The sequence below is a fragment of the Crocuta crocuta genome, unplaced genomic scaffold (genome assembly GCF_008692635.1).
Source record: "Crocuta crocuta isolate KB4526 unplaced genomic scaffold, BGI_CrCroc_1.0 scaffold96, whole genome shotgun sequence".
NCBI classification, from domain to species: domain Eukaryota; kingdom Metazoa; phylum Chordata; class Mammalia; order Carnivora; family Hyaenidae; genus Crocuta; species Crocuta crocuta.
Window position 1 is genome coordinate 4099326 of NW_027531522.1, and position 12777 is coordinate 4112102.

General features: G+C 39.8%; 1 protein-coding gene across 2 annotated transcripts in view; it reads right to left on the reverse strand.

Moving 5' to 3' along the window:
* Window positions 1-12777, reverse strand: part of SPAG6 (sperm associated antigen 6) — a 63955-nt gene that overhangs the window by 32221 nt on the left and 18957 nt on the right. For both annotated transcript variants that reach the window (XM_077772457.1, XM_077772456.1), the window contains exon 4: window positions 10213-10396. In XM_077772457.1, coding sequence (XP_077628583.1) covers window positions 10213-10396 — 184 coding nt within the window. The remainder of the gene's footprint in view (window positions 1-10212; window positions 10397-12777) is intronic.

Sequence of the window (12777 nt, forward strand, 5' to 3'; positions counted from 1 at the left end):
TTCCCAACTGCTAGATGGGTACCGAATATTGCAGCCCTGGTTGGAGTTTCACCCTGCCTGCAATTTTGCGTTCCGCTGCACAGAAAGACAATTGACATGAAACGCATGCATCTTCTTTTCCAGACTTCACTGGCCTCCTTTCTGTGCTCCAGCCCCGTTTTTGGTAAGCGCGCCTGCCTTCAAGGAGCTCAGGCTGATTAAGAAGGTTTCCTGGGTGCTTTTGCAAAAGTGGTCCCTGGTCTGCAGCTCTTGGTGCGGTTCCCTGAGTGGCTTCTAGAAGCTGCCCGTGGGCGCCCACTGCCCACTTTTATTCCTGAGGATCGATGCGGCCCAGCATTTTTAATAATTGCGTAATAGCCCACTGAGGAAACACATGCCACAATTTACTTAGCCATCCCCCCACCTTAGGACATTTGTTTTGCTTGATTTTGGTTTGGGTTTGGGCCATTATATACAGTACGCTGTGCTGAGCCCCTCTGTGCACTAACATTAACCCCTATTCTGCTACGTAACAAATGACCCAAACTCAACAGCTTCAAACATCATCATCTATTATGTCCATGCTCTGTGGGTCAGGAGTCCAGAAGCAGCCTCACTGAGCGGTCAGGGCTCCGAGTTACTCAGGAAGCTGCTGCCACTCTGTCAGCTGGGGTCGCAGTCATTTGAGGGCACAGCTCGGGGAGGATCCACTTCGAAGCTCACTCTGCTGAGTGTGGCTGTTGGGGAGCTCCAGCTTCTGGCCGGTTTTTGGAGACCTCAGCTCCTCCCCACGTGGGCCTTTCCCTAGGCTGTCCGAGTGTCTCTGTGTCATAGCAGCTGGCTTTCCCCAGGACAAGGGATGGGACACAGAAAGCGAGAGACCCCCACGACAGAAGCCTCAATCTTTTCTAGCTGGTCACCTGTTCTCAGAAGGAATCTACCGTCACTTCCGCCATACTCCAGTGGCCACACAGACCAATTCCAGTATGATGTGGGAGAGAACTGTACACGGGTGTGAACACCAGGACACGGGACCTCTGAGGGGCATGTAGGAGGCTGGCTGCCGCCGGTCACACATACATCCAGAACTCCACAGGCAACACAAACAACATGCATGTGTAGGTATATGCATTCATGTGCGTATTTACGTACGGTAGTGGCCCAGGGGCACCATTACTGAGGGGAGGAGTGTGGACATTTTTTTCAGGTTCTTGATATTTTGGGGTTAAACCACACGAAACTGCTGTTTTTGTTAAGTCAAAACCAATCGAATATAGGCAATTTCATACAGGTCAACCTAATACATGCCGACCTCGAATGCACTGCAATCTTGTGTGGCTTACAGGTATATGTCTCCACTACCATGTCTCGCCATGTGGGAGATTGGCAGTCTGGCCACTCATTTTGTGAAGTACATTGTGGTCGTTACATCGAGTATATGGTGCTCAAAGTTAAATCATCATTTACTTATCCCCAACTGGTACTTTTAGATCCAAATTCCTAACTTACTGCATACTACAGTTTAGTTACACTGATTTAAAAAACATGAATATGACATATTACTTTTTAAGACTGCAGCATTACCGCTATATTGCCTTGTAACGAGCACAAAGCAGAGGTACGCTAATTCTAAGCCAGCACTGTCCAATAGGAATGAGAGCCATGTATATAATTTACAATTTCCTAGTAGGGGCGCCTGAGTGGCTGAGTCGGTTAAGCATCCGACTTCGGCTCAGGTCATGATCTCACAGTTTGTGGGTTCGAGCCTCGCGTCGGGCTCTGTGCTGACAGTTCTGAGCCTGGGGCCTGCTTCAGATTCTGTGTCTCCCTCTCTCTCTGCCCCTCCCAGCCTCCAGCTCTGTCTCTCTCTGTCTCAAAAATAAATAAACATTTTTAAAAATAAAATAAAATTTCCTAGTAGCCACATTTAAAAAGCAAAAAGAAATAGGTGACATTAATTTTAATGAAATGGATTATTTAACCCAATATATACAAAATATTATAACTTGAACATGTGATACGTATTTTAAAATTTTAATGAGATATTTCACGTTCTTTTTTTTAATATCAAGTCTTGGAAACCTAGTATGTATTTTGCATTTATGATACATCTCAGTTCAACTACTAAATTTTCAATAAAAATACTCGATCTGTATTTAGACTTCAAAAAGTTTATAGCTGAAGAAGTAGATTCACATATCCAAGTTGTTTCAGTCATGCCTAAACTATTTCCAGTAATAGAACTGGTTATCAACTTTTAAATTTATATTAATTAGAAGTAGATAAAAATTTAGTTCCTCAGATGCCCTAACCACAATTCAAGTACGCAGTAGTAGCATGTGACTAGTGCACTACCATATTGGTAAAACTGTTAGTTTAAAATCAAAGGATGGGGCACCTGGCTGGCTCAGTCAATTAAGCATCTGACTTTGGCTCAGGTCATGATCTCCTGGTTTGGGAGTTCGAGCCCTGCATTGGGCTCTGTGCTGACAGCATGGAGCCTACTTGGAATTCTCTCTCCCTCTCTCTCTGCTCCTCGCCCCCACTCTCTCTCTCTCTCTCTCCCTCTCTCTCTCTCACACACACACACACACACACACACTCTCTCTCTCTCTCTCTCCCCCCCCACCCTCCCTCTTTCTCACTCTCTCTCAAATAAACTTAAAAATAAAATCAAATAAAATCAAAGGAGCTATAGAGAAATGACCAGTAATAGAATTATCACACAAATAGCTAAACAACTACAGTTAAAACCTTTCTGAGGCCAGAGGTCCTATCTTGAGCAAAATGCTTTGATGCAATTAACTTATACTACATTTTTAGAGTAAACTGTTTCATTTATCTAAAGCTACAGATGAGAACAAAGTGGGCCAAAAAGTTAACTGTGCAAAATCAGCCAGACAATGTGGTAATTCTACAGTAACTATTTTCCCTGTAGACAACAGATTTAAAAGTTATGGTAAAGTAAGATGATGAACATGACTTATTTCAAAGTACAATTTTTTTAAGTAGGTTTCACATCTAATACAGAGCTGAATGTGGGGCTTGAACTCACCACCCTGAGATCAAGGATTGGATGCTTAACTGATGAGCCACCCAGATGCCCCTCAAAGTACATCTTATACTAACAATTCTTATTACTAACTATATACTATATACTATATACTAACAAAGTCCTAAGCTTTTAATAAGTAAACTCTTATAGATGTTTGTGAAATGCTTAATTGCAGTACTTTCAAATATCAAATACACTATGACTAATGTACCTCTAGAAATTCAAATGTAAATAAGAGGTTTCTACCCTCAGTATCTAAAAATTGTTAGAAGGTTTTATACACTAGTGATTGGAAAATAAATCAAGTTCAAAAAACAATTTTCTTCAAACCCAAAATATAAGTTATGATATACTGTTCAAAATGGTAGGATACAAATACCCCTCTCTTTATCTGCTTAGCACATACTTTCATGACATTTCTGGTGCAGATATTTGCAACCAGTAGAAAACAGAGCCTCAGACCAAAAGGATATTAGGTGGCATCAGGTAAAGGAAGTATTTTGGTGGGTAGAGGGCTTTCCTTTCTCCTGGAACTGCACTATCAATATCACCTTTTTTTATTTCTATGTCCAAAGTCTGTCCAGTGGTTATCTGGATATTCAATGTTCTTAAGAAGAATATAAACATTGCCCTTTCTGCAACGGCACATAAAGCACAACTCATAATTCTTTTACTTGGTCCAACTTAGAATCACCCACTGTATTATATGTACTCTTAAGGCAGTATTGTACATTTCTGTCCATGTACCCAGCTGTCTGGATGACCTTTATGATCATCTGTTTCAATATTTCTATATTAGATTGTAAACTCCTAGAGGTAAGATATTAGCTGACTTACTTTACTTTGTAAAGAAGATGTGCTAACCTTCCATATAAGTGACTCAGATACTTTTTGATGAGGCTAGTGATGAAGAAGTGTTTGCTAGCCTCATATATATGAAGTTATAGGTCTCAGTGACCTAGGAATCTGAGATTACAGAATTATATGGTATTGTTCTATACCCTGAATTCTTTTTAAAAAATGCACAAAAAAAATCTCAGGTTTTATCAACCAAGAGTGTATATAACTTTAAACATTACAATAAATAAAAGTGCAGAAGAATTCACAACCTATTTTTTCCTTTACTAGCACACACACTAACCCTAAAAATGACTAACAAATTAGGTAACTACTGAGTAAAGTTATAACTGAAGTGTTACTTTAACACATTTGGCCTCCAAACCAAAAGAACCTGCTCAAGACATTACTTTTGCTTTATCTTTTTTTTACCGACGCTTAAATAAATGGAAAAGTTATTTGTGGAAATCAGTGTAGGGGCGCCTGGGTGGCTCAGTAGGTTAAGCATCTGACTTTGGCTCGGGTCATGATCTCACGGTCCACGTTGGGCTCTGTGCTGACAGCTAGCTCAGAGCCTGGAGCCTGTTTCAGATTCTGTGTCTCCCTCTCTCTCTGACCCTCCCCTGCTCACGCTGTCTCTCTCTCTCTCCCAGAAATAAATAAAACATATATTTAAAAAAAAAAAGGGAAATCAGTGTTAAGATCAAAATAGTTTAACAAGTAATACAGATAATCCCATATATGTCACTTGCTTCCATGCTTATGTGTTCCTCAATGCCTCAAAGACAAAATACGTTGTAAAAAAAGTACAGAAATCAACATTATTATCTACAGGCATCAGCAAAGACAGCTGTCTTTAGGGCTTTTAAAATAATTTCTTAAAATTTATTTAAAAAATTTTTTTTATTTCTAAGAGAGAGACAGCGTGAGCAGGGGAGGGGCAGAAAGAGAAAGAGATACAGAATCTGAAACAGGCTCCAGGCTCTGAGCTAGCTGTCAGCACAGAGCCTGACGTGGGGCTTGAACCCACGAACTGTGAGATCATGACCTGAGCCTAAGTCGGATGTTTAACCCACTGAGCCACACAGGTGCCCCTAATTTCTAAAAATTTAAATCCAAGTTACTTTATACAGTGTAATAATGGTTTCAGGAGAATTTAGTGATCCATCACTTAAATGTAACCCCCAGCGCTCATCCCAACAAGGGCCCTCCTTAATGTCCATCATGCAAGAAGCCCATCCCCCCACCCAATACCCTGCCATCAGCCCTCAGTGTGTTCTCTGTATTTAAGAGTCTCTTATGGTTTGCCTCCCTCTGTTTTTATCTTATTTTTTTCTTCCTTTATCTATGGTCATCTGTTGTGTTTCTTAATAAGTCAGTCAGAGAAAGACAAATATCACATGATTCATTCATATGTGGAATTTAAGAAACTGGACAGATGAACATAAAATAATTTTCAGTTACCAGGCTTTCGTCCCCTTCGCCCCACCGCCCTCATAGCACAAAGTCCCTTGTTATCTCAGAGATTTGTCACTGACGTGGATGTTCCAAAAGTAAATCACTGCTTCCTAAGCCTGTTCCACAGGATTGAGCCTGTCAGTATTTATAGACGGTGATACGAGGGGCATGAGAAGAATATTTGTCAAAGTTGTGAATTTTTAAAATTCTTTTCTCTCTTGAGCATTTGGTCATTCTCTACAAGATAGAAAAGAATCAGGCTGGCCAGCTTGGTCTGGATTCCTTCTTCACATTATCTGCTTAGCAAATAGGGTAGAATCTGCCGAATGTTTCTGCAGTGTCCAAACCAGCCAGTTCCTGACAGCACCGCTCATCGTGGCTGCCGCAGTCCCCTCCCCTAAGGGCCACGCTGAGCTGGAATGGAAGTCTCCCATCTGATTTAGCCCTACAGACATCAATCAAGTCTATAGGAGAAAGAAGAGTCACACATGTGGAAACCAGCCATCGACGATTAAAAACAGAGGTATCTGGCAAGACTTTCAGATACAACAAGGAGCTTAAAATGAAGAATGATGAGCTCTCATACGCTTCCTCACACAATAAAAAGGAAGAATCTCTGAAAGGTTTTGAGGAATTGCCAAGCAGTCCCATCATCAGTTGCGGTCTGGCCAGGATAAGTCCTTCACCTCTCTACTTCAGTTTCCTCATCTATATCGTTAGGAACCCTATGAATAAGTCAGGTGCTTTAGAACACCGAATCCGATGTGTTGTATTCCTCTTGGCCAGGCTTGAGAAGAGAGGTTACTCTGAGACAGCAACAGCTGTCAGGAGACAGCATATGTATCTAAAGCTCCCAAAATAAACACTTAAAACTTGTTTTCGAGCCCAAGTGAGGGAAATCATCCCTATAAAATGCTTGCATGGCTCCTCCCCCCTCACACTGGCAGCCTGGCTATTGCTGTCACCTCAGTCCCACGTGCCGCCCTCCCTGCTGCCACGCCCTTGGCACAAGGTCCCCCGGAAGCGCTCGACCACAGAGCTGCTGGGCAGTAAGGAGGCCAGAGGGAGGCGGCCAGGGCAGGGCAGGGGAGCGGGGCCTGCCTGGGGGCCTGCCTGGAGCATGGCTAAGTGCCCTTCTGGGCCCTTCCGTGTTGAAGTCCTGTGCCTGCAGAGGCCTGTGGCTCCTCCTTCCTCACCCCTCACACCCCCGTCCACACAGGCTTTGTGCCTCACTCCTTGGGAACAGTGAGAGGTGGACACTGATGAGGTAAATATGCTAATGGGATAATGCTGCAGGCGGGGAGAATCTAGCAGGAGGAAGAAGAAAGAACAAATCTGAGAAGAAGTTACCTCAGCTCTTACTAGAAAGCAGGAAAGAATATAAAGAAATAACTCATTTATCTTCAAAGTGAGAGGTACATGTATCAAGTGTTTTCAATAACTGGTGATTCAACCACAGAAATTTAATGACAGGATTTATACAGAATTAAAAAAAAAAACAACCCACACCATTTCAGGTTGTTTGTCCCCAGCTCCTTTGAACTATCTGTAAAATGCTTTAAAATCTACATATAGAAGTTGCTTTCAGAAATTGTATTTTTCCATAGGAAAAAGTCAGATGATGCCTACTGGTTTCTCTCTTCGACTAATTGTGTGCTTACTTTATTTTTGTTTCCTAGACACAAAGTGTTTTCCTTCTATTGCCCTTAAAGTTACCCTTTATTTATTTTGCATCACCATTTAAGGTTTATATTTCCTGAACTGTCTAATAAAACATTTTACTGCTAATTCTAAGATGAAAACACTGAATGAATGTCCTCCAATCAATCTAACATATTCTATTTTTAGGAAATCATTGAAAAAGAAATCAGGTTATTTAGAGGTAAACCGTCTATTTTCACTGATTCAGGATGTGAATCATGACTTATTGTATTGCCTACTGGGTAACAACTCCCCTTCCTTCTGAGAAATCTACCCAATAATCTCTTCTGGGAGCTTCTGGGTCCCAGGCCCCTAACTACTGTGAAATACTGAAATTATAGTGGGAATTCCATGTGGGAGCCAGATTAGAGCAAGAAATTGGAATGGAATCCCTAAGACAGATCCTATTTATGAACTATAATCATTTAGCCTCAGACTCAACAAAAGGGAGATATGAAAAGGTTGTCTCTAGGCACCTTCCTGACAGTGTATCTGTCCGGCTGTCCCTCAAAGCTCCGTTGTATCACCTTTTCAAATACCCTTGTTACAATCTGTTTGCCCTAAGTTGCTCTGACCAAAACAAAACAAAACAAAAAACAAAAAAACCCCCAAACCCCAAAACCAAAAAAAACACAACATAACAAAACAAAAACCTAAAACTAAATATATTCATATACTTTTCCCATGATAACCAGCTTCTGATTTAAAACACTGCCTTAGTATGAGAAAGAAAGAAATCTGGCCATGTGTAGCAACATGGATGGACCTTGAGAGTGTTATGAGGAGCGAAATAAGTCAGGCAGAGAAGGACAAATATCATATGTTTGCACGTATAGGAGGATTAGGAAGAACTTAATGGAGGACCGTGGGGGAGAAGAAGGGGGGAAATAGTGGGGGAGGGGGAGAGAGGCAAACCATGAGAGACTCTTGAATGCTGAGAACAAACTGAGGACTGCTGGGGGTGGGAAGAGATGGGGACGGAGGAGGGCACTTGTGGGGATGAGCACTGGGTGCTATATGGAAACCAACATGACAATAAACTGTTTGTAAAAAATATCAAAAAAGAAAAAAAAAGAAATTTAAAAAATTAAAAATTTTAAAAATTAAAAAATTTTTAAAAATTAAAAATAAATAAAAATAAAAAATAAAAAAATCAACCTACATGAAAGAATAGTCCTAAGGTGAATCTATTTGGAAAACCAAAATCCATGTGTGAAGGAAAGAATTTTAATATATTACTTTAGAACCATTTTAAGCATGACAATAGCTTGTTTTCTTTCTCGATCTATTTTTGTATAATTTTCTTTCCTTTTTGTCTCGAATGGTGTGACCATTTTAAGAACCAAACTACACATAACCATGGGAGAGCCTCTTCCTGTTTCTGTTGTGAATTTCTTCTCTCAGCACTTTTTTAAGAAATATTTAGTGATGCGGTTATGTGCGGTGGTTAATATGGGCTTTGTAATCAGACAGAGTTAGACTCAGATTCTGGTTCCACAACTAACACACTTCAGGTAGGTATCCTCTCTAAGTCATTCTTTCTTCCTCTGTTTAACAGGGAAAGTAATACCTACCCTACGGGTCACTATAATCAGAAGGAGATAATATATCTGAAGTGAACAGCACACAGTAATTACTCAATAAGTGGCAACTATTATTTTATGCATACATACACATTGAAAAATCTGGAAAACAAAGAAAATATATCCTTAATTCTATCACCCTAGTAACCCAAACGTGTATTTCTCTGGAATTTATGTCGACATAAAAACTTATTTTTACATTATTATAACTGTAATATGTAATTTTGTATTTTTTTTACATTACAATCATGTTTCCCTGATACCATGTAGGATTCATAATTACCTTTTTAATTTGCCAAATGAAATTCCATTAAGTAAACTTCCATAATTTAACTACTAAAGTCCTGCCAGATATTTGAGGTTTTTTGATATTACCAATAATACTACAATAACATTAACAGGAATATGACTTTTTCATCCTGTGGAATTCTTTCCTTAGGATGGATTCCCAAAGCAGGCTTTTTAGAGTAACCACAAACTCTTTCATGACTTACATGAATTTTGCCAAACTGCTTTGCACAGGTTTATACAGTTTGTGGTGCTTCCACCAATGGGCATAAACATCATATCCTCTCCAACCTTCAGTATTAATATTAATATTTTATGTTTATTGAATAATTACCATGTGCCAAGTACTAGCCCAAGGACTTTGCATATATTTTCTCATTGTGCTCACAACAGATCTCTGAAGTGCCTACTTTTAGGTACCTTCTTTTGCAGATGAGGAAGTTAAGGTTCAGAAAATTTAAAAGCCATGTCCAAGGTCATGCAGAAACTAAATGGTAGAAGTTGGACTCAAACACAGATCTCTCAAATGCCACAGTGCTCTTAACCATTTAGTTGTATTTCTGATTTACTCTTTTTCCCTCCCTAAATAATAACTGAGAAAAGACATTTTCACTGATGTTTTAATATGCAGTTCTTTGAATACTAGCGAAGCTGATCATTTTTATATATGTTTAAGACTGTATTTTTTTGTTGTATTATTTGTTCATATTATTTAGCATCTTCTATAAAGTGGCGGGGCAACTTTACTCCCCATAGAATCTTTACCCATCGGGTCTGTCAGCGTAAAATTAACACAAGAGGACCAGGCCCCTTCTTGATGATGTCATTAAGCTCTCAGTTTATAAGAGAAAGTACTTCTCTTTCCCCTCCTTCCTGCCCAATATGGGCTCAATACACATATATTCTAGAAAGTTATCATGCCCATATCCTTTCAACATTAATCATTCATACACTGTTCTCCTGCCTGGTTTGAAACACCCCTATCTTCACAGAGATAAGATCCAAGATCCAAAATGCCCTGAACAGTGACAAACCAAAATTTTTTCACTGAACCGATTTACCAAGGTCTTTGAGAATCTATCTATCTCTCACTCTCCTCATTCCCCACTCCCGCTTTCTGTCTTCAAATTTCTGCTGACTAATGTAAAGACCGAAGTGGGTAGGTTTTTGGGGAATTTATGATCCAAACAGCTTGGCCATCGTTCAAAACTTCTCTCCCATAATGCATGGAAACATCATGAAGACCGCAAAACCAGATTTCCGTAACAAATCGAAATGTTAATTATCCTGTTTGCAAATATGCTCCGTTACCTGCATTATGTCTTGCAATGTATCCCAGTGCCCACGCTGCGGCCTCCTTGACTCCGGGGTCAAAATCTTCCAGGCATATCACCAGTGTATCCAGGGCTCCACAATCCACGATCGCCTGAGCCAGCTGAGGGGAGTGCTTACCCACTGCTCGTAACACAAAGGCCGCTGCTTTCTTGTAAAACCGCTACAATGATGGAACAGATAAAACTCAAAGTGAATGAAGCGCTCATCAAACCAAAAGTTAAAACAGACCAAAGCCAACAGAGAAATGACATTAAATAAAGCTCACCAGCTCTTAAAGACAACAGATGGAAAACACCCTGCAAAGTCAAGTTTCGGCGTCCCCCTATGGCTTTTTGTTCAGTGCTAAACTGAAACAGCATTCAGTCGTCAATTGCATTTCAAATGTTTTCTTCTGAAGCGTGCGTTTGGAAATTATGTAAAAGAAAACGTAAATGTTGTATTTCCTACAAATGCCTAAAATCACGGGATTTTCTGTATCTGCATTACACTGAAAAGTACTTGTTTGACCCAGGGGAACTCTGAGATTGTTAGCATGTGCAACGAAACCATCCACTGACAAATTCATTTCCTCTACTTGCCCTCAGTCTGTAAGCAAGGTAGGCCTTTCATGACCTCTGCTAATCTTTCTGGTGTCCCAAGTTATCCTGAAATAACAACCGCATTCCGAGATGCACGTACCAAACATCGGATAAACATGAAGGTGAAACATGCATGATACATTTTTAAAACTTACCCTGGTAAATAAACTAGCCAAACAAGGGGATATGTGACTTATCTCCTCTGAGAAAAAAAAAGAATGTAATGATAAATACAAATGACTTAGTATTATGTGAATTTTAAGTTATGCTTCATATTTGTAAGACTTTCTGCATAAAATTTTACCAGGTTAAGAAATAATAAAGTAAAACTGAAACACAAGGCTGACATGTTTTTCTTCACATAGCATAAAAAATGAAATGTATGGGAAGTATTTGGCTATAACACTCACTGTTGTTTCATGGTTAGCATAACGACACATTGACGGTCTCTTTCTTTTATTAATAGAACCCAGGTAATCCCCTATTTTAGATTCCAAGTTTCTATTTCCTTACGGTGACTACTGAAAGTGACTAGGTGACTACAGCACCTGTTTTGAAAGCATGCTATTTACTTAGGCTAAAAGATGAAGATAAAACAAAAAATTATAGGAGAGAAAATATATCAAGTATATTTTAACATATTATATTTCAAAAATTGGCCTATGTTGATGATATAATATGCTATGTTATATGTTTGCATGTATAGGTGGATCAAGAGAAACTTAACAGAGGACTGGGGGGGAGGGGAAAAATAGTGGGGGAGAGGGAGGGAGACAAACCATGAGAGCCTCTTGAGTGCTGAGNTGCTTTTAATGATGTTTTGATTTTATATATTTCTTTAGTTTCTTAAATATTAACATATATAGATATTAAAATATGTTATAAAGTCCAACTTTATGTCAGTAACTGATCACAAAGCTTAGAATAGAGTTTCAAAGTAGCTACTTACTTATAATTGTGAAAAATAAGGGTGATACATTTCCTGTCATCGGCTTAAGCTAATGTGATGTTTTATATGGTGGAATTTTCAGATTCGCAATTTGCAGGGAGCATTGATAGTCACTGCTAACTACAGTGCCTATAATTCACACCTTCTGATCTCATTTCCCCCTTTCTCCTAATTTCCGCTTCTCGAAATTCCTCTCTCTTCTCTCCCATTCCTCACCAAAAGAATTGCCTTAAAAAAAAAGAGAGAGAAAAAAAGAAAGAAAAGAAAAAGCCACACCAGAGGACTTTGTACCTCATAAAGAAGAGATTAAATCCTGTGAGAAATGAGCTGAAGGGCTGTTGAGTGAAGTGAATACTGCTTCACATTCTCACTTTCTCCTCACTTCTGCCCTGGCACTTTTTTTGTCTCTTTACAACCAGCGCACACTCATCCACATCTAGAAAACTTCTACTGAGGACCTTCTTTGTGGGAGTCCGAACCACAGACCCTGCCCTCACAAGAAGGAGTTAAGAGTCCAGGAAGAACAAAGTCTAACTAACAGTGTTTGATGACAGAAGGAACACCTGCAAGAAAAATAAAATTTCTGAGGCTCCTTGTAGAGATAAGACAGGCAGGAAATGACTCTCCAATCTCTGAAAATCAGGCAAAACTTTGAAGAATTGGGATTTATTTTTTGCTGTGGTAAGATACACATAATATTTACCATTTGAACCATTTTAAAGTGTCCAACTCAGTGGCATTTAGCACAGTCACAGTGTTGTGCAAACGTCACCGTCTAGTTCCAGAATGTTTTCCTCAGCGCAACAGGAAAGCTCATACATGTTAGGGAGCCACTCCTCATTCCCCCCTCCCCCCAGCCCCCTGGCAACCTGCTAATCTGCTTCTGTCTCTATGGATTTGCATATTCTGGATACTTCCTATAAATGGAGTCATGCACTATGTAGCCTTTTTTGTCTGGCTTCCGTCTCTTACAGTGGTGTTTTTCAAAGTTTATCCATGTTGTAGCCTGTATCA